General features: G+C 41.0%; 1 protein-coding gene across 3 annotated transcripts in view; it reads right to left on the bottom strand.

The window, feature by feature from the left end:
- The window catches only part of LOC126177742 (uncharacterized), a 92,636-nt gene extending 73,336 nt beyond the window's left edge, over positions 1-19,300 (bottom strand). Inside the window, exons 1-2 of one of the 3 annotated variants that reach the window (XM_049924479.1) lie at positions 18,739-19,300; positions 17,973-18,144 (exon numbers count right to left, since the gene is read on the bottom strand). In XM_049924479.1, coding sequence (XP_049780436.1) covers positions 17,973-18,139 — 167 coding nt within the window. In that variant the 5' untranslated portion in view covers positions 18,140-18,144; positions 18,739-19,300. Of the gene's footprint in view, positions 1-17,972; positions 18,145-18,284; positions 18,653-18,738 lie in introns of those variants that run through there. The other 2 variants (XM_049924480.1, XM_049924478.1) reach the window with 2 other exon arrangements.
- Between the last annotated feature and the right edge of the window lie 3,504 nt (positions 19,301-22,804).

Raw genomic sequence — 22,804 nt, 5'->3', positions numbered from 1 at the left:
CTTGATCCAGAGTTGGTCACTAGATGATGTCACAAATATAGCGAAAACAACCATCCACTACGACTCCAATATGGCACCTATGACATCATTACATAAAGGTGACAACAAACACGAAAATACATCGAAAAACCAAAAAACACACACACACACAAACACACACACACACACACACACACACACACACACACACACACACACACACCTTCCACAAAAAAACCTAATCAAACTAACGGGACAAGCGTGGGAAATTGAGGGTTTTTGGATGGGGACAAACTATATCACACAATATACTGTAAGTGACTTCACGAGACTGCTTGGATCTACCTCAGACATAAGTTGTCCCAACCACAGTAAATCTTGAACAGTTGATGCCAAGGCCATATATTCAGCATCACAAGTAGAAGGTTTTTGTTTTCTACTAGATCATGAAATTAAAAGAGTTTTGCAATTTTATGCATGAACCAGAAACAGGATGTCTGTCACTGATTTTATTTCCCCAATCTGCGACACTGAAGGCCATTATTTCTGTTACCATCTCTGGAAAAGTCTAGCCTGTAGTCCATGGTTCCTTTTAAATATCTAAGCAATCTTTTTACAACCAATGAATCTTTTTAAAGCAGTGGTTATATCTGTTAAGGAGATTTACAGTGAGATTTGGGATAGATATAGACTTCTTATTGCTTCTTCATATGGTACTTTGGTATCACGACTGCTTCAAAGTGCAAACCAAGTTCAAATGGTGTTGACACCGGCTTGGCTTCACTCGTTCCAAATTTCTCCAGTGAAATGCGGAAGCGTCTGATTCCACCCGTCTGCTTTGACCCATGATGTCACAAATATAGCGGAAACAACCATCCACTACGACTCCAATATGGCACCTATGACATCATTACATAAAGGTGACAACAAACACGAAAATACATCGAAAAACCAAAACACACACACACACACACACACACACACACACACACACACACACACACACACACACACCTTCCACAAAAAAACCTAATCAAACTAACGGGAAAAGCGTGGGAAATTGAGGGTTTTTGGATGGGGACAAACTAAAGGTTAACACTCGCCACGACACCAAACGACAAAAAACACTAAAATAACAAGACACCACAACCTTCCCGAATTCCACTACACACAAAATCCACTGGAATCGAACACTTCCCTTGACCTATATAGGTCAACAGAAACAACCAATACCACACTATAAATATCAAAACTTTCACCACCAGCACCAAACTTAATCCTACCACAAAAAAACACCAAGAAAATCAAAATTGCAATCGAACACTTCCCTTGACCTGTTATGGAGGTTTTAATGTGTTGCAGATGGCTGGCTTTCCCTTTTTATTCTCGTGGTTGGCCAGCCACTGTAATCTGCTTTCATGCTTTACTCTCTTCTGTTTCTAGTGTCTCTGTTGTTTTCTTGTCCTCTTTTGTTCCTTTTAGTGTTCATTGCCTTCCCTTCATTCTTGTGGCTTTTCCTTTATTTCCGTTTTGAGTTATATGTTTCGTCCATTTTATTCTCACACTGGTGGCATTGTTTTATTAGGAACAAGGGACCGATGACCTCGTAGTACTGTCAGGAAATTAGGGGATCATGATAAAGGAAAAATTTGGATCTCCCAGAAATCCTATGTAATAAAGTTCTGGAGAAGGGTCGAGGGAAGCATCCGATTGCACCTGTTGGCGTTGACCCGTGACGTAAAACTGTTGTGGTGTGCGACGTCTCGATGGCACGGAGTTTACTTTGTGAGAGTGGCGTGTTTGTAGAAGTCGTTTTGATGTGATCGGTGGTGCTCTCTGGTGGTGTGTTTGGTGATGTTTTTTGTTTATTTTGCGTGTGTGGCATGTTTAAAGGTGGCGTATTGTTGCGGTCGGTGGTATGTTTATGGGTAGCTTGTTGTGTGGCGTATGGGGTTCACTTGCATGGTAGCATTGCAAGTGTGTGGTATCGGTGGTGACAGTGCTTTCAGCGGAATATTTTTCAGTGAGTTAATGATTTTGGTTTTGTTATGTCGACATTATTGTAGTTTTTCGGTTCACAGTGTGTGAATTTTGGTAAATTGCTTTGTTTATGTCTTTGGTACATAAGGATATGACTGACAAGGTCAACAGTTTTTGGTTGTCAGCGATGTTAGGGGACAGTGCGTTGTCTCTAATAAAATTTCTTCAGCTATTTGGCCTGTTGGGGGCGTAAGTCGTAAAGTGTTCATTCTGTTGTGAAGAAATGAGGCTTACTAAATTTCCGACATCTCTGACCAGGCCAATGCGGAGCCGGCAGAAAACAACCGATTCCCTGCGAGAGGACCTTATGGAAGACTTCCACACATTAGTAGTCTCCTTAATGACACGCAGTTTGTTGTGCATGATGTTATGCCATTCCGTCTCCCACAGCCAGAAAACCCTGTGGTGTAAGACAGAAGGCAGGTCAGCTTCGGAGATGCATATCTCCAGAAGCAGTTTCCGCATCGCCTGTTTGGCCAGCCCATCGGCAAGTTCGTTGCCGGGGATTCCAACGTGTCCAGAGGTCCACACAAACACCACGGAACGGCAGGACTGTTCCAGGGCATAGATGGACTCCTGAATTGACGCTACCAGAGGGTGGCGAGCGTAGCACTGGTTGATAGCTTGTAGGCTGCTCAATGAGTCAGTACACATGAGAAACGACTCGCCAGGGGATAAGCGGATGTACTAAAGAGCACGAGATATGGCCGCTAGCTCTGCAGTGAAAACACTGCCGCCGACTGGCAAGGAGTGCTGCTCAATATGTCCTCCATGAACATATGCGAAGCCTACGTGACCATCAGCCATTGAGCCGTCGGTGTAAACCACTTCAGAGCCCTGGAACACGTCAAGAATCGAGAGGAAGTGACAGCGGAGAGTGGCAGGGTTAATGGAGTCCTTAGAGCCGTGCAAAAGGTCCAGACGAAGCTGTGGCCGAGGCGTAGACCATGGAGGCGTACGTGAATGGACCACAAGTAGAGGTGGTAAAGGGAAGGACTCCAGTTCGAAGAGAAGGGACCACACACGAATTGCAATCGTTAGCCCCGATCTGGGCTGCCATTGCGGGAGACGGACTGCCGGGGGCAGAAAAAGCCGCGGCAAAAGGAGACGGTAATTCGGATGCTCAGGGGACCTATGAATGTGTGCTGCGTACCTGGCGAGCAGTTGCGCACATCTCATCTGCAGTGGAGGGACACCAGCCTCCACCAGTACGCTGGACATCGGACTCATCCTAAAAGCTCCCGTTGCTAATCGAACCCCACAGTGGTGCACAGGGTCGAGTAACTGCAATGCTGATGGCGCTGCCGAACCATAAACCACACTCCCATAGTCAATTCGGGATTGGACAAGGGCTCTGTAGAGCTGCAGCAGCGTACAGCAATCTGCACCCCAATTGGTGCTGCCAGCACTTCTGCTTAAGCGGACGAAGATGAGGGAGCCAAGTCAATCGAGCATTGAACACCAGTCCTAGGAATTGATATGTCTCCACTACAGAGAGTGGATCTTCATTAAGGTAAAGTGCGGGTTCCGGATAAACGGTACGATACTGACACGGTCCATGACACACGACTTTGCTGCTGAAAAATGGAAGCCGTGGACTAGAGCCCAACACTGCACCTTGTGGATGGCTCCCTGGAGGCGTCACTCACCAACAACAGTATTGGAGCAGCAGTACGAAATGCAGAAGTAGTCTGCATACAGAGAAGGTGAGACGGAGGGCCCAACAGCTGCTGCTAGACCGTTAATGGCCACTAAAATAGAGACACTCAATGCAGAGCCCTGCAGGACTCCATTCTCCTGAATATGGATGTAACTATGGGAGTCACCAACTTGGACATGGAAAGTACGGAGCTACAGGAAGTTTTGGATAAAAATCGGGAGTGGTCCCCGGAGACCCCACTCATACAATGCGGCAAGGATATGATGTCGTTAAGTCGTGTCGTATGCTTTACGTAAGTCAATAAAGAAGGCAATCAGATGTTGCCGTCTGGAAAAGGCTGTTCGGATGGCACGACTCGATGGGCACAAGATTATCAGTCATAGAGCGACCCTGGCAGAAGCCACCCTGACATGGAGCCAGCAAGCCACGCGACTCCAGGACCCAACCCAACCGCCGACATACCATACATTCCAGAAGCTTACAAAGAACGTTGGTGAGGTTGATGGGCCGATAGCTATCCACATCAAGCGGGTTTTTACCAGGTTTGAGTACCGGAACGATGGTGCTCTCCCGCCATTGCAATGGAAGGACGCCACTGCACCAGAGCCGGTTGAAGATGATGATGAGAAGATGTCGCCTGTAGTCAGATGAGAGATGTTTGATCATCTGGATGTAAATGCGATCAGGCCCAGGAGCTGTGTCAGGGCAATGTGCAAGGGCAATGAGGAGCTCCCACTCTGTAAATGGGGCGTTATAGGATTAACTGCAATGTGTAGTGAATGAGAGGACGTTCCCTTCCAGTCGCCATCTGAGTGTGCGAAAGGCTGGGGGGTAATTCTCCGACGCAGAGGCTCAAGCAAAGTGCTCGGCAATCGCGTTTGCGTTGGTACATAACTCGCCATTTATGGTAACACTGAGGACAGCTGTTGGGGCCTGGTACCCGAAAAGACATTTGATCATTGCCCAGACTTGGGAAGGTGACATATGTCACCCAATGGTGGAGACGTGTCTCTCCCATCACTCCTCCTTCCATTGTTTGATAAGGTAGTGAACACGGGCACGGAGCCGTTTATAGGCTATGAGGTGCTCCAGGGAAGGGTGCCGCTTATGCCACTGTAGAGCTCACCGACGCACCTTAATTGCTTCAGCAACTTCCGGCGACCACCAAGGGACTGCCTTAAGCCTCAGGCACCATAAAGAGCGAGGGATCGCGTTTTCTGCCGCAGAAACAATTGTGCTAGTCACCTGCTCAACCACCACATCGATGTTACCTTGTGGGAGAGATTCAGCGGTGACAGAAGAGGTGAAAGTTCCCCAGTCTGCCTAGTTCAAAGTCCATCTGAGCAGGCGTCCGTGTGCCTGACGCTGGGGCGGTGACAGGAAGATGGGGAAGTGGTCATTACCACACAGTACGTCATGTGGATAGATGGGAGAAGTCCTGGGCTGAAAACTGATAAATCAATGGCCAAGTAACTACCATGAGCCACACTGAAATGTGTGGTGGCCGCAATATTTAAGAGGCAGAGGTCAAATTGCGACAGGAAAGTTTCCACATCTCTGCCTCGGCATTAAAATCTCCCAAAAGTAGGAAAGGTTCTGGGAGTTGATCAATCAGTGCAGCTAATACATTCAGGCATACTGCACCATCTGGAGGAAGATATACATAGCAGACAGTTATTTCCTGTGTCATCCGTCAGACAGCCACAGCTTCGAGAGGGGTTTGAAGGGGTACAGTTTCACTACAGACTGATTTTAGGACATAAACGCAAACTCCACCTGACACTAGATTACAGTTGCTACGGTTCCTGTAATATCCCTTATAGCCGTGAAGGGCGGAGGTCCACATTGCTGGGAACCAGGTTTCTTTGAGGGCGATGCAGATAGCAAGTGTAAAGCTTAACAGTTGCCGTAGCTCAGCTAGGCGGTGGAAAAAACTGCCGCAATTCCACTGGAGGATGACATCGTGAGACTGGGAAGATATGGAACATTCAATGAGGTAGTTTATGCCTCAGAGTCAACTACTGCCACCGATTTATTGCCTGAGCAATCTATATCCATTGTGTCTGATGGTCTGGCAAGATCTAGGTCCTCTGTGGATGCCAAAATCTCCACCCCATCCTCAGCCACAGAGCTTGTAGGTAGTGGTGGTGTGGGTGCCACCGCAATTTCCTCGGTCTTAGGGGTTTTCTTTTTGGATTTCTCTCGCTTCTCCTTGGGTTTCCCTGGCTGGGAGGACTTCACTGGCTCAGTCTCCAGGACTGAGGATGAGTGTGAAGCCCTACAACCAGCTACTTTTGGGCTCTTCAACCAATGGTGGGTGTCGTCATTCCCACTAGAAGAAACATGGGAAGTGAGCGACCCAACGGACCCCTTCCTAGTGAGGAAAGCCGAAAAAGACTTACACTTCTCTGGCTTCGAAGTAGGGACAGATGTTCCCGATGGTTGGGGGGGGGGGGGGGGGTGTTCCTCACGAAGTAGGTGCTGCAGGAGCAACAGGAAGGGAAATGATCCCATCATCAAGGGTGCAGGTGTAGTCTTCTGACTCTGAGATGTGACCTGTGTTGGCGGAGCCGATGGTGCCAGAACTGTTGTAGAGGCGGCGTAAGACAATGTCATACACACAGGACGCAAGCGTTCAAATTTTCTCTTAGCCTCAGTCTGTCCAGGGTCTTGTACCCCATGATTTTTCCTTTTCTTCTGGAGAATCCTGCAGTCACGCGAGCAAGGCGAATGGTGCTCTCCGCAGTTGACCAGATGGGAAGCAGGGCACATGGAGTATTGGGACGTGATGGGCGTCCACAATCTCGGCATGTGACGATGGAAGTACAGCGGGAAGACATATGACCAGACTTCCAGCACTTAAAGCACCACATCGGGGGAGGGATATAAGGCTTTACATCACACCGGTAGACCATCACCTAGACCTTCTCGGGCAATGTATCACCCTCAAAGGCCAAGACGAAGGCACCAGTGTCAACCTGATTATCCTTTGGACCCCGGTGGACACGCCAGATGAAACGTACACCTCGCCACTCTAAACTGGCGTGCAGCTCATCATAGGACTGCAAAAGAAGGTCTTCATGAAATATGATACCCTGGACCATATTTAAGCTCTTATAGGGTGTGATGGTTACAGAAACATCCCCCAGCTTGTCACAAGCGATTAACTCCCGTGACTGGGCAGAGGATGCTGTTTTGATTAAGACTGACCCAAATCTTATTATGGACAAGCCCTCCACCTCCCAACACTTGTTCTCTAAATGCTCAACAAAAAACTGAGGCTTCATTGTCATGAAAGATTCCCCATCAGCTCTCGAACATACAAGGTACCTGGGCGAATAAGATTCGCTGCCATCCTTAGCCTGACGTTCCTACCATGGTGTGGCCAGGGAGGGGAATGATTTGGGGTCGTACTTCTGTGCGTTGAATTGAGCTTGTGATTGCTTAGAGATTGCTGGTGTTTCACCGATTTGTCGCATGTCATCCGCTCTGATGCCACCCACTCCGACCAGGGACCCTTCCCACGGGTGCCATCCAGCCGCAGCAAAGGCCACCTGGCAGGATGGCCATTGCCGGGAATCCCGATGCCCCAGTGGGGTGGGCATCTTAGATTAGATTAATTATTCATTCCATAGACCTATAAAAGAGGGAATCCTCCTGGGTGTGGAACGTGTCAGATAAACACCCCTTGGTGATGCAGAAATCGATACTGCATAGTGCATGGTAGAAAATGCACCCAGGAAGGTGTCCTCGCCCAAAAGATGGAGAATGGGCAGTGTGGTTGACGGTGAACGTTTTGATAGGTTTCCAGCTGTAGACACAGCTTCAGCCAATACTCCTTTGGTAGTTAGCATTGAATATCATAGTACGAGCCTTTTTGACCAAAGTTCTATTAGCTCTCTCGACACCACCATGATGATGATAATATGATGGATGATACTCTCAAAAGCCAGAAATCCTTTTCGATCATCACTGACATACTCCTCTCCACTGTCAGACCACAACTTCTTGATATTTCTGCCTGTCAGCTTTTCCACCATGGCTTTGAAGTTTTCAAATATCCTTATTACCTCAGATTTTTTCCTTCAAGAAATGAACAAATTTGAATCTCGAAAAATCATCAATAAATGTGAGGAAATAATGACTTCCACCAATAGATTCTGTCTCCATTTGCACACACAAATCAGAATGTACTAAGTCTAAGATGTGTTTAGAATACCTTTTGCTAAGTTTGAATGAAAGACGTGACTGTTTTCTCACGATGCACAACTCACAGGGATCCTTGGCCACAATATCTTCATTTAGTCCCGTTGAAACCTTTGACAACTTCACCATACTTCTGCAATTCTTATGTCCTAGCCTGCAATGCCATAAGAATCCACTATCTTTTGTACAGTAGCACTCTATCATCTCATTTTTATTTAAACAATAGATGCCATTATTGGCAATGTTCTGGCAATTAGTTCACCTTCTGCATCTTAGATGAGTCCACCTCAAGTCACTTTATGGCCAGTCCACCTCAAGTCACTTTATGTCCTTTGCTTACAATTTTACTAACTGAGAGCAAATTTACAGCTGAGTTTGGGATATGAATAACGCTGGATGCTTCTACTGTTTTATCACCAGTATAGAAGGTCAGATCAACACTTCCACTAGCCTGTGCTACTAACCCATTATCCCTCATGCTAGTCACCGAACTATTACATGGCTTGACATTATGAAGCTTCTTTTCATCATTAGTAATGTGAGTCAAGGCACAGGACCACATATCCTTTTCGTGAGATTGTTTAACAGCAACAGCAAGAAAAGCTTTGTTTTGCTGTGTCTGTTTCCTAAATATATATCCGCCATCGTAATTTTTTGACAAGCTTCCTCCATTTTCATCCTTGCTAGAACAATATTTAACAATATGATTAGGTTTATTGCACTTGTAGCATTTAATAATATGTTTTTATAGGCCTCTTCTTATCTGTATATAGAACAGGTTCTTTATTTCCATTTGCACTTTCGCGTTTGACACCTTGTAGAAGTTTAACTGTAATAGAAAACAGTGGCACACACGTCATGGGAGATTCAAGTGTCATGATCATAGGCTGATAATGATCAGGTAATCCCGCCAAAAGCGAAGTTCCTATCCACTCTGAAGTCACGGCAAACCTCATTTCATTTAACTCAAACACGGTTGTTATTCTTCGATCACAGTAGTCGTCTACTGACTTGCTTTTATCTAATTTGGTAGTGATTAATGATCTAAAGCCCACTCTATGTGAGTCCTGAGTCTTCAAATGCCTCTTCCAAGGCCGGCCAGGCTTCTGCTGCCGTTTGTGTGTCCCTTATATGGGAATAATTAATGTTGTCAACGAAAAGTATAACCCACAAATGTGTCTTTTTGTCTCTCTTCTTCCAAGAATCGTCCCATTTCATCAGATCTCAAGGAGTGTTTTCAACAACATCCCACAGTTCGTCATGAACCAAATACACCTTCATGGCAAATTTCCATGTTGAGTAAATTCCACGCCCGATCAACTTTTCAACCACTGGCAGTCCAGTTGAGGCTGTTCCACTCATTTGTAGCAATATGAATGATTGGCACAAGCATGTGTACCTGGGCCCATAACCTTTTGTTCAGTATTTTTTACTACACACATGAAAGCTTTCCAAAACAACATTTTATTAATTAATCAGTACATGCATAACAACTACACACCCCCAGAACAGAACGAGTAATTATAACACAATGGAGTAAACAAAACAACTGTCGATATAAATTTACTTATCTTAACATAAACGAGACTTACATAAGCCATCTCCTTTATAGACAGACTGCATTTCTCTAGTATTCTAACAATGAATTGAAGTTTGCCACCTCCTTTACTTATGGATGAATTTCACGTCCCTACAAATAACAACCAGGCATATATATTAGCTGCCAATTGAGGAATTATTTGTATGAGACGTAGCAGCTGCACAGTTGCAAAGTCATTAACGGCTGGTAGTCTAATGTGCTAACACTACACCCCTCCATACCATAGCCTAATGACATCATTGGCTTAGGGCGATAGGTGGTCAGTCGGTCCCAATTACCCCCTATGTGACCTGCATGGCAGAGCATTTGTATAAGCTGACTGACTCCACTTGTGATTTATTGATACCATAGGCATACAATACTTTTTGTTCTGTTTAATACATTATTCTACAGTTCTGAACATTTAAATCAAGTTGCCAATCTTTCCATCAGTCTGAGATCTTATCAAGATATGATGATATCTGTGCAGATGGCATAATCTGTATCACTTCAGGCTGGGTGGTTACCTTCATAGTCTCAGATGTTATTGGATGTAGCATATGTTAAAATTCAGGAGGAAGTTAAGAAACACGTATTTTTTTGTTTTCCCCAAAAAAATTCCTGTTCCGAGATACAGGCCTCCAAAGATGACACAGCAAACATCATTTTGAAGATGAAAATTTTGGAATTTTTTTAAAAACTATATCTCTATAACAGTTCTAGATATATTGTTAGAGTTTTTTATATTTGAAAAATAATTGTTTTATGGTTACACTGGTATCCTTCGTTTGGACATATCTGTCAAAAGTTCTTTTACTGTCACCTTTTGACTTTTTTATAATTTACAGAAAAAAAAAAATTTTTTTTCAAAAATGCCAATCCATCAAAGTTAAATTTTTCCCCTCTGTTGATTAGTACCACGTAGTACCATATTCTCTGTAAAGGAGGACTTCCACTTTTAAGTTGGACAGGTTTTATTTTAAAAAATCATTTTTTTAACTTTCAAGGGTAATGATGTCTTCACTGAAGTTGTTTCTTACTAATTTCCTTGTTACAATGTTTATTTCTATTGTCTTTGTTGCAGTTATTTCTTATCACACTCTTTCTTGCAGTTATTTCTTTCCATTTTCATTGTTGCCGATCTTTCTTACACCTCGTTGTTGTTTCTTGTCAGTTTCTTCGTCATGATTGTTTACTGCAGGTTTCTGTATTGTAGTTGTTCAGTGCTAAGCCTTTTACTGAAGAGACTTCTAAGAAATCTGAGAGCATCCAGTGAGTTCTGTGTTTTCGTGAAGAATTTGCCAGTTGACACAGTCGCAGAACGTTTTGTGAAAAAGACTGCTTGAAATGTCTTCTGACTGGGGCCACAGGGAGTGAAGTGTGTTGGCTATTTGCATATCCATAAAAGAGTATATATATAACAGACTTTGTTCAGGTTGGGAATAAGTGTTCTCATTTGAAGACTCTGTATCAAAGTGAAGATGTTTCCAGTGACGACTTTTTGTGTTCTAAATGTTTTGCCAGAATAACAACAATGATAGTACCTGAACAAGGTGAAGCCTCCCATGGTGCAGATGATGCTGATTCTGCATCACTAGAGGAAGAATTAAATACCCTGAATCAGTGAACTACAGAGGTAAGTGTTAGTCCTCTTAAGAAGCCGTGGTCAGTGAAGTTGAGTCATAATCTCTATGCATCATGAAAGCACAGAGAAATTACTGAAGCTATGGATGAATACACTACAGCAAAACTGATCACACTCTTCAAAGTAGAAATTTCATCTTCGGAAGAAATGAACCAAAGCACTCTTGCATATCTCGCCAGGAATTTTTTTTTACAGCTGTTGAATATTGTGTATCCCACAGTGAAAAGGTGCAAGTTTTAACTATTATTCCAGAGACATTTTCAAAGAAACCAATTTTGAAGCACATTCCACTGGTATCAAAGTACCGTAGGAGTTAGAGAAATCAAAGAAGGTGAGTTCTGTAAAAGGAGTCTTTGGGAAGCTGGATCCTTATTATGGTCATCCTGTAGAAGCAGCCAAAATTCAAATAGTGCAGTCATTTTAGCTGGAAGATTAACGGAACTGTTCCAAAGTGCCACCAAAAAAAGACACTATAACTCTAACAGTTGAAGGTCAAAATGTTGTGAAAGTGAAGAGGTATATGACTCACAGTATTAAAGAAATTTTTGCAATTTATAAGAGCAACTATACAACTTCACATATAGGAAGATCAAATTTTTATGCAATACGGCCTAAGAGTGTAGTTCCACACCCACCTAGAGATGTCTGTTTATGCGTGTACTGTGTGAATTTTGAACTGTGTGTGGTAACTTTGAAGAACTTACTGGAGCATGACATATGACACCTTAGTTGAGCGTGTGAAGTCATTAGTAGTGTGTGACATAAAGCGAGAGACTTGTTTGTTTGAAGAATGTAGTGACTGCCCTGTACAGGGAGGACTGTCTTTACACACACTTGGCCCGGAATATGTAGCAGATAACTCTGCAGAAATTACATTGTGACATTGGAGGAAAATAAACTAATTAAGAAAAATGTTGCCTTTGACAGTTTCACTGATGAACTTGGTAAACGGTCTGTGAAAGCAGTAACACACCCCAGCATCTGAAGAAATTGCAACAAAAACACATTACAGAAGTGAAAGGGTGTTGTACAGGCTGAAGAACTATGTTTAACGCTTCACTGTGACTTTGCTGGGAACTGGTCTGTAATTCTCCCACAAGAAGTACAAGGGTATCATTGGAGTAATGACCAGGTTTCAATTTTTACAGGAGTGACACATTTTCAAAACAAGACCACAAGTGTTGCAGTTATAAGTGATGGCACAGGACATGACTCAGCACATGCTTTGCTAGCAATGTGCAAAATTCTTCAACTGCAAACAGGGGCAGAGAAGATCATAATTATTTCTGATGGTGCTCCTCGTCATTTTAAAAATCGTTACCAGCTGTTTGAATCTAGTAAAGTTGCCTGTGCCAACTGAATGGGTCTACAGTGCTACTGGTCATGGGAAGGGTCCTTGTGATGGTGTAGGCAGCCTGCTAAAGCACCATGCTACAAAACAATCTTTCCAGGCCAAATACAGCTGTGATTCAGAATAATGAGGATTTTACAAGAGTCGCGAAATCCACAGCCCTCATTCTTTTGTCCTAAGGGGAAATCGAAGAATTCCGTGAGGAGAAAAAAGAATGGTCCACACAAACTACTCCTGTGAAAGGAATTCAGAAGACACATTTTTGGACTCAAATTGAGAGGCGAACTCATATTGCATACACTTTAAAAGAGCAAGAAAGAAGAAATTTCTTTCGTTCGGCCAACACCTCAGAAACAGCAGTGTAATATTGAGATTCACAGCATCAGAAAAAATATATATATATATATATATATATATATATATATATAAAAAGAAAGATGATGAGACTTACCAAATAAAAGCGCTGGCAGGTCGACAGACACACAAACATACACACAAAAATCTAGCTTTCGCAACCAACGGTTGCCTCGTCAGGAAAGAGGGAAGGAGAAGGAAAGACAAAAGGATATGGGTTTTAAGGGAGAGGGTAAGGAGTCATTCCAATCCCGGGAGCGGAAAGACTTACCTTAGGGTGAAAAAAGGACAGGTATACACTCGCACACACACACATATCCATCCGCATATACACAGACACAAGCAGACATTTGTAAAGGCCTAGATTTTTGTGTGTATGTTTGTGGTTTTTTTTTTTGTGTCTGTCGACCTTCCAGCGCTTTTGTTTGGTAAGTCTCATCATCTTTCTTTTTAAATATATTTTTCCCACGTGGAATGTTTCCCTCTATTATATTCATATATATATATATATATATATATATATATATATATTTAAAAAGAAAGATGATGAGACTTACCAAACAAAAGCACTGGCAGGTCGATAGACACACAAATAAACACAAACATACACACAAAATTCTAGCTTTCGCAACCAACGGTTGCCTCGTCAGGAAAGAGGGAAGGAGAAGGAAAGACAAAAGGATATGGGTTTTAAGGGAGAGGGTAAGGAGTCATTCCAATCCCGGGAGCGGAAAGACTTACCTTAGGGGGAAAAAAGGACAGGTATACACTCGCACACACACACATATCCATCCACACATACACAGACACAAGCAGACATTTGTAAAGGCCCACGTGGAATGTTTCCCTCTATTATATATATATTTTTTTTTTTCCCACGTGGAATGTTTCCCTCTATTATCTATGAATATAATAGAGGGAAACATTCCACGTAGGAAAAATATATCTAAAAAGAAAGATGATGAGACTTACCAAACAAAAGCGCTGGCAAGTCGATAGACACACAAACAAACACAAACATACACACAAAATTCAAGCTTTCGCAACAAACTGATGCCTCATCAGGAAAGAGGGAAGGAGAGGGAAAGACAAAAGGATGTGGGTTTTAAGGGAGACATCTCTGCCCAAACTCTTTGTCTTTCAATATGTCTGCTTGTGTCTGTATATGTGTGGATGGATATGTGTGTGTGTGCGCGCGAGTGTATACCCGTCCTTTTTTCCCCCCTAAGGTAAGTCTTTCTGCTTCCGGGACTGGAATGACTCCTTACCCTCTCCCTTAAAACCCACATCCTTTCGTCTTTCCCTCTCCTTCCCTCTTTCCTGATGAGGCAACAGTTTGTTGCGAAAGCTTGAATTTTGTGTGTATGTTTGTGTTCGTTTGTGTGTCTGTCGATCTGCCAGCACTTTCATTTGGTAAGTCACATCATCTTTGTTTTTAGGTATATATATATGTGTGTGTGTGTGTGTGTGTGTGTGTGTGTGTGTGTGTGTGTGTGTGTGTGTGTCTGGTGGATTGGAAAGATTATAGACACCAGTTATGAGTTAAACGAAATTTTAGTGAACTTTATGCTCCCACATGGACCAGCTGCTGGATACAGCAGTTGCTGAAGGACAGCAACAATGCCATCAGTGCTCACTTCCTGTTCATGATGTTTTGAAGATTGTAGTGCTCCAGTTCCTATTGGTTCAACAGGAAGGCATCACTCTATATCAGAGGGAGGTACTGAAGCAATGGAACACATTTTTACTTCACAGACTGGCTAATTTCAGTACAAAACAGAGTGCACAGAAGTTGTATAAATTGAAACCTTAAAGTCTCTGAACCTTTCACGTTCATTTTGGAACCATTTAAAATGCTTGAAAAATGAGTATCTTACTCATCTTTCAAAACTAAAATTATGTCAAATAAGCATAGGTTCTGATTTTTATGGCCTGTTATGTGATAATGTGGTAATAAAACAGGTTTTATGTATGGCAAAAACTTCAATTGTTTATAAAACATGTTCAATCTAAAAGTGGAAGTTCTCCTTTTCAGAAGATGTAGAACTTTATGGTACTAAAAAAAATCCATAATTTTGTGGATTGGCATTTTTGGGGAAAAAAAAAATCGTAAATTATAAAAAAGTTGAAAATGAACTTTGACAGATTAAGTCCAAATGGAAGATTTCTTTATTATCATAAAGCAATGATCTTTGTTCCAGAGATACAGCAATTTAAAATTTTTTCCAAAGTTTGCATCTTCAAAATGGTATGCGCAGTGTCATCTTTGGTGGGCTGTATCTCAGAGCAGAATTTTTTTAGGGGAAAACAAAAAAAAAAAAGTGTGTTCCTCACTTGTCCATTTTAACAAATGCTAAATTCAGTAACATCCAAGACTATGAAAGTAAGATTTTTTCCTAGCCTTAGCTAACTGCATCACCTGCAAAAAGTCTGAAATTATTTTCTGTGATGTCATCAATATACCGCAAGAACAGCAAGAGCCCACTTGAAGTGATTTCTAAATCTTTCTAAATCTGTCGATCACACTCGATTTAACATAACAAGCTGTACTCTCCCTACCAGGAAATCCTCAACCCAGTCACAAATTTTGCACGATATCCCATAGGATAATACTTTCATTAATAAATATTGTCATAATACTGTGTCAAATGCTCTTCATATGTCAAGGAATACAGCATCTACCTGCCTCCCTTGTTCCATGGCTTGCAGGATGTCATTTGAGAGTTGGTTGTCACATGATCTATGTTTTCTGAATCCATGTTGGTTGGTTGATTTATTTGGGGAGGGGACCAAACAGTGAGGTCATCGGTCCCATCAAATTAAGGTAGGAAGTCGGCTGTGCCCTTTCAAAGGAACCATCCCGGCATTTATGGGATATTCCATGTAAAGTATGGCATACTTATCATTTTAAAAGTTTAAAATTTGATACTTTTTATATATTGCTTGAAAAGGCTGGACTTTTTACTGCATGATAACAATGTCTATTGCCTATTATTGCTTTCCCTCCATCATTTGTAGCCCTTTTCATAAGGCCATACATTTTTCATGTGATGACAGTGTGAATTATTGGATATTTTGGACCTAGATTTCCACTAATCGGTAGATAAGAATTAGTCTTTCATAGTTTATATTACAGTTACATACCCTAATGTATTGCATAAACAGTATAAAATTGAAGTAGGTAAATTACAAGTTATGATAAATAACATATAACAATAGCATTGACTTTTACGCAACACGAGCCACTTTCATGTAATTAAGGTTTTATATTAAGAGGAATGTTAGGGCTAACTTCATGTTGTTCAGCAATTTACTTCTTTGTGTGCATGTGTAACTAATGTCACTATTGAAAATTTCCCAATTTCAACCAATACTATAAAAATAGAAAATTAAATGTGCATTATATTTTTCTAAGGTTAAAAGAATGGGATGCCCTTAATAGCAGCAGAACGACAGAAATTAATAGCAGCAGAAAGAAAGAAAAGGAGGTAAGAATAGTTAAAGAGTGAAGAAAAATAAGAAGAAATTAAGAAGCAGCATCAGGAAGAAGCTAGAAAAAGTCAACAGAAGCAGAAACAAAAGTTTCTGCATTTGGGTCCACATAAACAACGACTTATTAGAAGAAAGAAGAGCTAGAACTAGGGACAGAGTTAGAACACACAGTGTAATGTAAGATGCAACCTAGTAAAGCTGGTTTATCACAATATAAGTCATATAGTGCTCTAGGTAAAGCCACAGCTCGAGTTGAAGTTGTAGATGTTCATGAGTGTGGAAATTCATCAGATGGAAAGTCTGAAAGACACAGTCATTGTAGAAGTCCACAAAATACAGGCCTTGGTTCTGAAACTAGAGACATGGTAACTGGTTTCTAGTGTAGTGTCGTCAGTTGCCAGCCACCAAGAAGGGAGGACAGAATATGATTAGAGAAAATAATGAGAAAACGACAGTTTACATTCATAACTTAGTCACGTCCAATTCATGGAAACATACGAGGTTTTCAAATAGGAGCACCCTGAAATTAAAATTGGGACATCCGAGTTTACAGAAGAATGCCCACATGTTCAATTAAGTGGCAAACTACCTCATAACATATGTTTGTGCACATATCACAAAAATTTCATAAATGCTATCAGCAGGCTTCATAGGAAACATTGTAATATTCCAGTTTTTACAGCAACAAATTTGCTTAAACCATGATATGCCAGCCACCCAGTGAGCTTTGTTGATGGAATGAATGTAAAACGTCAAAATGGTAGAGGTTTCAAAGAAGCCGATAAAGCTGATGAACCGGAAATTTTGAATTTATTGTGATATGTTTGGAAGATGGAAAAAAAAACTCTAAAATTATTAAAGTCAAAGAAGAAAGCTCTATAGCTGATACAGTGAAATACAGAATTTCCGTAATTCCTCAGTTTCTTGTTCACTGTTGTACAAAGAGAGCTCAGTCTGCATCTTAATATCAGCAAAAGGAAATGGTTCTGAGCGAAGATTCTACAGAGTTTGCAATGCTGCATATTGGTTTTGCTGAAAATTATGTTTCTGTTTATGAACATGAGGTGCAAAGTGTGTATTGAGCACAAGCACATGTTAGTATTTTCACAGTGTCATTCTGGTTCTCATCACACAATTGTTGATGTTTCAGAAGCTTAACACATTCCATGGATACTGGGATTGTGTACATTGGCAAGGTACTGTCAACTATACCTGAAAATTTGGAAGGTAGTTTCAGTCTAGTCAGACCTGCCTCACAATTTAAAAACAAATTTATTACTGCCACTGTATCTCAGCTTCAATATTTTCCTTTTCTGTTATACATGAACAAATGTTCACACGGATTTTATTATTAAAAACAAACGAAGTGTTGGATAATATACAGAGGAACATAATAAAGTAGTCAACACAAAGTATAGCCATAGCACACACTGACCCATGCACAATTACAAGTGGTAAATCAGTTCAACATAATTCGTGGTCTGCTAACAAGTTGTTACAAAAGCCGTTTGGACATGAACTGCACGAGTTATCCTATGTTATAAGCAGTTCTTTCACGCTTACGGAATATGTGCTTTAATATTTTTCACTCGTTATTAAACCAACAATACTACGTCAACCAGGACTGATATAACATCACAACAATTTGCAATTAGTTACAACATACCTTTCACCGACAAGCTGACCCAACTTTTCAATTAATCTTATCCTGGATGTCTGTGTTCTGCAAGTAGCAAGAATATAGTATCTTCCAGTCGCTGCTCCATCGCAAACAAAACATCTCATCCTGTCTTCGTGCCCTGCGATACTCGATTTTTCCGTTGATGCAGCCATTACGCCTACCAAAAGCAAGTTTCATAAGAAGGATGACATCCATGAGTCAGTACATAAGCTAACATCACTTCTTCTACAGAGATACGAGAATGATAAAAAAATTTGTAACTACGGTGAAACTGAACAACCATGGCCAAACAATTACCGAAGACCCACACACTTATTGCCAGAACGAACAATAACAAGGTTGATTCCTGAAAGTTACTTGGCTTAATTCATGCACGTGCCCCCCTCTTCGATGGTTAACTGTAGCGGTATTTACAGGGATAATTTTGTGTATTGCATTTACAGTCCGCGTATACCAAATTGTGTACGTTGACAACACGCTATTAAAATTAACTTCTTCTGATATTCATTGTAATAAAGGGTCACACACAAGATAACGTACACATTCTATATTAATATTCCCACAATTACTCAAATATTTTAACACTTTAGCTAGACATTGTCACATTAGGTTTTCCAGCAATTTCAACATTCGCGGTATGACGCACTGGTTGCCCTTCCCATGATTTCCCTGTAAATAAAGAAGGCTGTAGGATTGAAATATTCCAAATTAATACACTACTACGAAAATTCAATATCTGTTCAATATTTACCTTTAGCAAACAGAAATAGAATAACAACGGACACTATCAATAATCACTTATTATAATTTCAAATCCACACAAACTTGCAACAAATACAAGTTGATCATCCAAGATGGCAGCACCTGCTAAACAATATGAAATACTAAAATCAACTATCTTTGATTTAAAAAAGAAATGTCCATCACTGGAAACGTCAGAAGTGTGACTGGTTGTAGGAAGTGTTTACTGAGTGCGTGTACGTGTGTTATATTTATCAATGTGATTGTTTATGCGGAGGATTTTCGTCTTCACTTGGTGTAAAAGTATTAAAACTCTATCCAGTTGATTGTGAGAAATAAATAAGATCTTTTTACGAGACCTCATTCCGAATTGACTTTAATGTTCCTTACAACTGTCAATGAAAGTACTTAAAACAAGTAGCATTCGTTAGTATCCTCTAAACGATGCATTCCTTCCATTTGTTACATTGCTAAAGTGTCTTCGATGGTGCTATATGTAAGCCTACGCATAGGAAATGAACAAGTTTACAACACAATAATAATTCGCATGTATAGAACATAGTGAAATAAAAAGTTTCAAAATTTGTCTGTTACTTAAGGTTTCGGGGCCCAATGGAAGGAAGTCGACTCTAGAACTTAGGTTGTGGCTTTACACAGTGTCAGTATGTTCCAACGTATTACATGTTATTTTGTAAGTTAAGATCAAAACCGTAACTTTCGTCATTACCTACTGTTCTAAACAGCGCTGAACAGTGAATACAAAAACTATGGGGGTTTATAAAATGCAAGTTACTTCAAAGTTCGATAAAATTCTGGCTGGTGTCACTAACTCCGTATTAAATACCCTTAGTCCTTTAATTCCCACAAACCAACCATGTACTTGAAAGGCAGTGAGGGAACTGGGGAGACTTAATAGTCCACATATGAATATACATGTTACTGTATCACAGATTGAGAAATATGTTTCAGCGTTTTGTAAACGATAGTGCAAGATTTGCTAAAACACGTTTTGATTCAGTCAGATAGTTTCTGCATTTTAATGAAGCTTTCGTGTAACAAATCAGCTAATGACATTAACGGGACAAGCGCGGGAAATGAGGTGTTTTTGGGTGGGGGGCAAACTAAATATAAACAAATTTAGACACCCACCCCCATACAAAACCACGAAAAAAACCGACATCACAAAACTCCCCAAATACCACTAAACACAATTATCATCTGGAATCGGACACTTCCCTGGATCTATATAGCTCAACAGCAGCTCCCGATCCCATAAATTAGGGTCAAACACTTCCTTTGGCCTATATAGCTCCCGATACCAATATCAATATACCCAGCCACACATTGGGAACACTTCGCTTGACCTGCGCACTGTTAATTTTATCAGTCATATCCATTCCTGAACAAAAACAACAACCAATTAATGTTACTTAAATTACCACATGACGTACAGTGAACAACACTAAATTAACCTTCACACAAAATAGTTAACTCACTGAAATGAATTCCACTACAAACACAGCCGACACTAACAATTCTGGATAATGAGCAAAAGCAAACTGAGCCCATTACACCACACAAACGAAAACCCTGAACATACCACCAGAGAGCACAACAAACCACAACATGACGACATCTACAAACATGCCACACTCACAAACCAAACTCCGCGCCGTCATGATGTCACCCGACATCACCCTCACGTCACGGGTCAAAGCCGACACGTGGGATCGAACGCTTCTGTTGGCCCGCATCCCAGACCATGCAGCAGTACTCTAATGAGGACAGACAAGTGTAATGTAGGCAGTCTCGTCAGTAGATCTGTTGCATTTTGTAAGTGTTCTGCCAGTAAAACACAGCCATTGGTTTGCCTGCCCCACAACATTTTGAGTGTGTTCTTTTGAATTTAAGTTGCTTGTAATCATAATTCCTAGGTATTTAGTTGAATTTACAAGCTTTAGAGTAGACTGACTTATCATGTAACTGAAGTTTAACAGATGGGTCATTCCACGTGTAGTGTCCTAGGGCTCCCAGCTCAGCCATCCTTAACTTTGATAAATTTTGTACAGTATGTAGTTGAGGACCCTACATGAACTTATGCAAAGTTCCACGCTCCTGTAACTTGGTTCAGGCACTAGAGCCACTTCTGTGAACACCAATTTTACCAAGACCGAAAAGTTGCAAAGACATCTTAAAGCTTGGCATTCCACTGTTCCTAATGCTTCTGGGTATAGTGGTACAACTTTTTGTGTTCTACACACAAATAATGGAAGAAGAGTTCAGAAAGCAATGGATTTGGCATAATCTTAGTTCAAAGTGGGCAACAATCATGTTGCGAGAAATTTGTCGCATACTTTAATGAGGCATAAGTAGCGGAGAAAGTGCGCTATTGACCTGGTATTTTGCCAAACTACTGTCTGTCTGGGTTTTTAGTATATCACAAATTTCAGCCTGGCTTGTGTGTTTAATTACTGTGCTACCATCCCATAACTTTGCTAAAAACACGAATGCATCAAAATATACCCATTTTCAAAGTTGAGATCTCAAAATGGGCATTTACCACATTACATTCATTAACACTGTTCAACAGAGCACATTTCATTTTATTAGAAAAACTTATTTTCATTTTGGTGTCTTTTTGGGTAAGGTGCAAAAATTGCACCTAAGCTATTGAATTTTTTTGTAATTGGAGAAAAATCCCTCATTGGTCCATGGTGGCTGTGCCCCTACCATCTCAGTGACTGGTAGCCGCATCGCCAAGGGGCCACACCCGATAGCCATGCAAGGTCAGCCATGGGTGGGTTTCTTTACTGCAGGTTCCCAAACCACAATGTGAGTATCTAACAGGTTCCCTAGCCTGAATGTGAGCATGCTTTAAATTTATTGTTGATGTCCAAAACTATTGCTTCCGGCAAACTGTATTGCCGCCCCATCATTGAAGCAGCTGGAACTAGTATAACTGCAATTATCTGTTGTTCTGGAATCTAGTGTATGTCTCTTCTAGCTGACCAGTGAAATGATTGTGCATCTCCATGGGGATGCATGAAATTAATCAAGGCATCTTTTTCTTCACATGAAAGTTCACAGATATTTCCTATCCACCATTTTCCATCATAAACGCAAGCGACATACTGGCCAGGCTGTAGTTCAGTAATGGCAACATGTTTAGTAGCAACTTTAGCGTATCGATTAACACTTGCTGTAAAGGACAGCGTATCATTTGATACTTTATGAATGTGAAGTCACTTTTCATCAATTGGCACAAAATGGTGATGGTCTCTTGTACCAGACACTGTACATCATCCTCAAAATGTTTTTTTTGATCAATTTTTGCATCTTCAATAATTTCTTTTTTAATATAGATAAATTCAGTGCCATGCACATGTTTTTGGCAATATTTAAACAGATCAGTTGGTGTTAAGATTTGGTTGTCAATTGGGTACTGCTGCTCTTGCTGCTAAACCCTTAACTGTGCCCCCAATTCCGTCACATGATTGCCCATGGCTCATTCCATTATGCAGTAATGCCAAAATCTTTTTTGTGATGGCAAAGATTTCAGAAGCTCGTAAAATTTTGGTACTGTGCAACAGAACAATCACTAAAATAATAAATATGCTTATTTTCTTTAAAAATGCACTTCAGGGATTTGATAAAGTGTGTTAAAAACACATGCACTGCAACTGTGTCATGTCGGAAGCAATCACTGATTATGCAGTAGTTGATGCTTTTTAGGTCTTCATTGTCTTTGTAGTAAATGACAAATGGATGTATTCTAGTGTGACTATTTTCCCAATGCAATCCTTGAACTGCATCTTGGACAATAAAGGAGTTATTTTCAGCGAAATCCATTAATATAATCAGTTCTCCTAGTTTGAGACCACCTTTAGTGAACTGGAGATGCTTGCTCTGCTGCTTTGCAATGTAATGGTGAGTAAAAAGGGTCAAAAATTTTGTAACTAATAGTTCAGTGAATTCTTCAGCTGTCATTTCTCTGGTTTCAAATGTATCTCTGTCAGTGTAAGTCCATTGTTTAACTGAATTGTATCCTCACGATCAGTATCTGCGAAAGTGCTTTC

Source organism: Schistocerca cancellata, chromosome 1 (assembly GCF_023864275.1).
Source record: "Schistocerca cancellata isolate TAMUIC-IGC-003103 chromosome 1, iqSchCanc2.1, whole genome shotgun sequence".
NCBI classification, from domain to species: Eukaryota; Metazoa; Arthropoda; class Insecta; order Orthoptera; family Acrididae; genus Schistocerca; species Schistocerca cancellata.
Note: the sequence above shows the minus strand (reverse complement) of the source record. Positions and strands in the feature narration are given on the sequence as shown.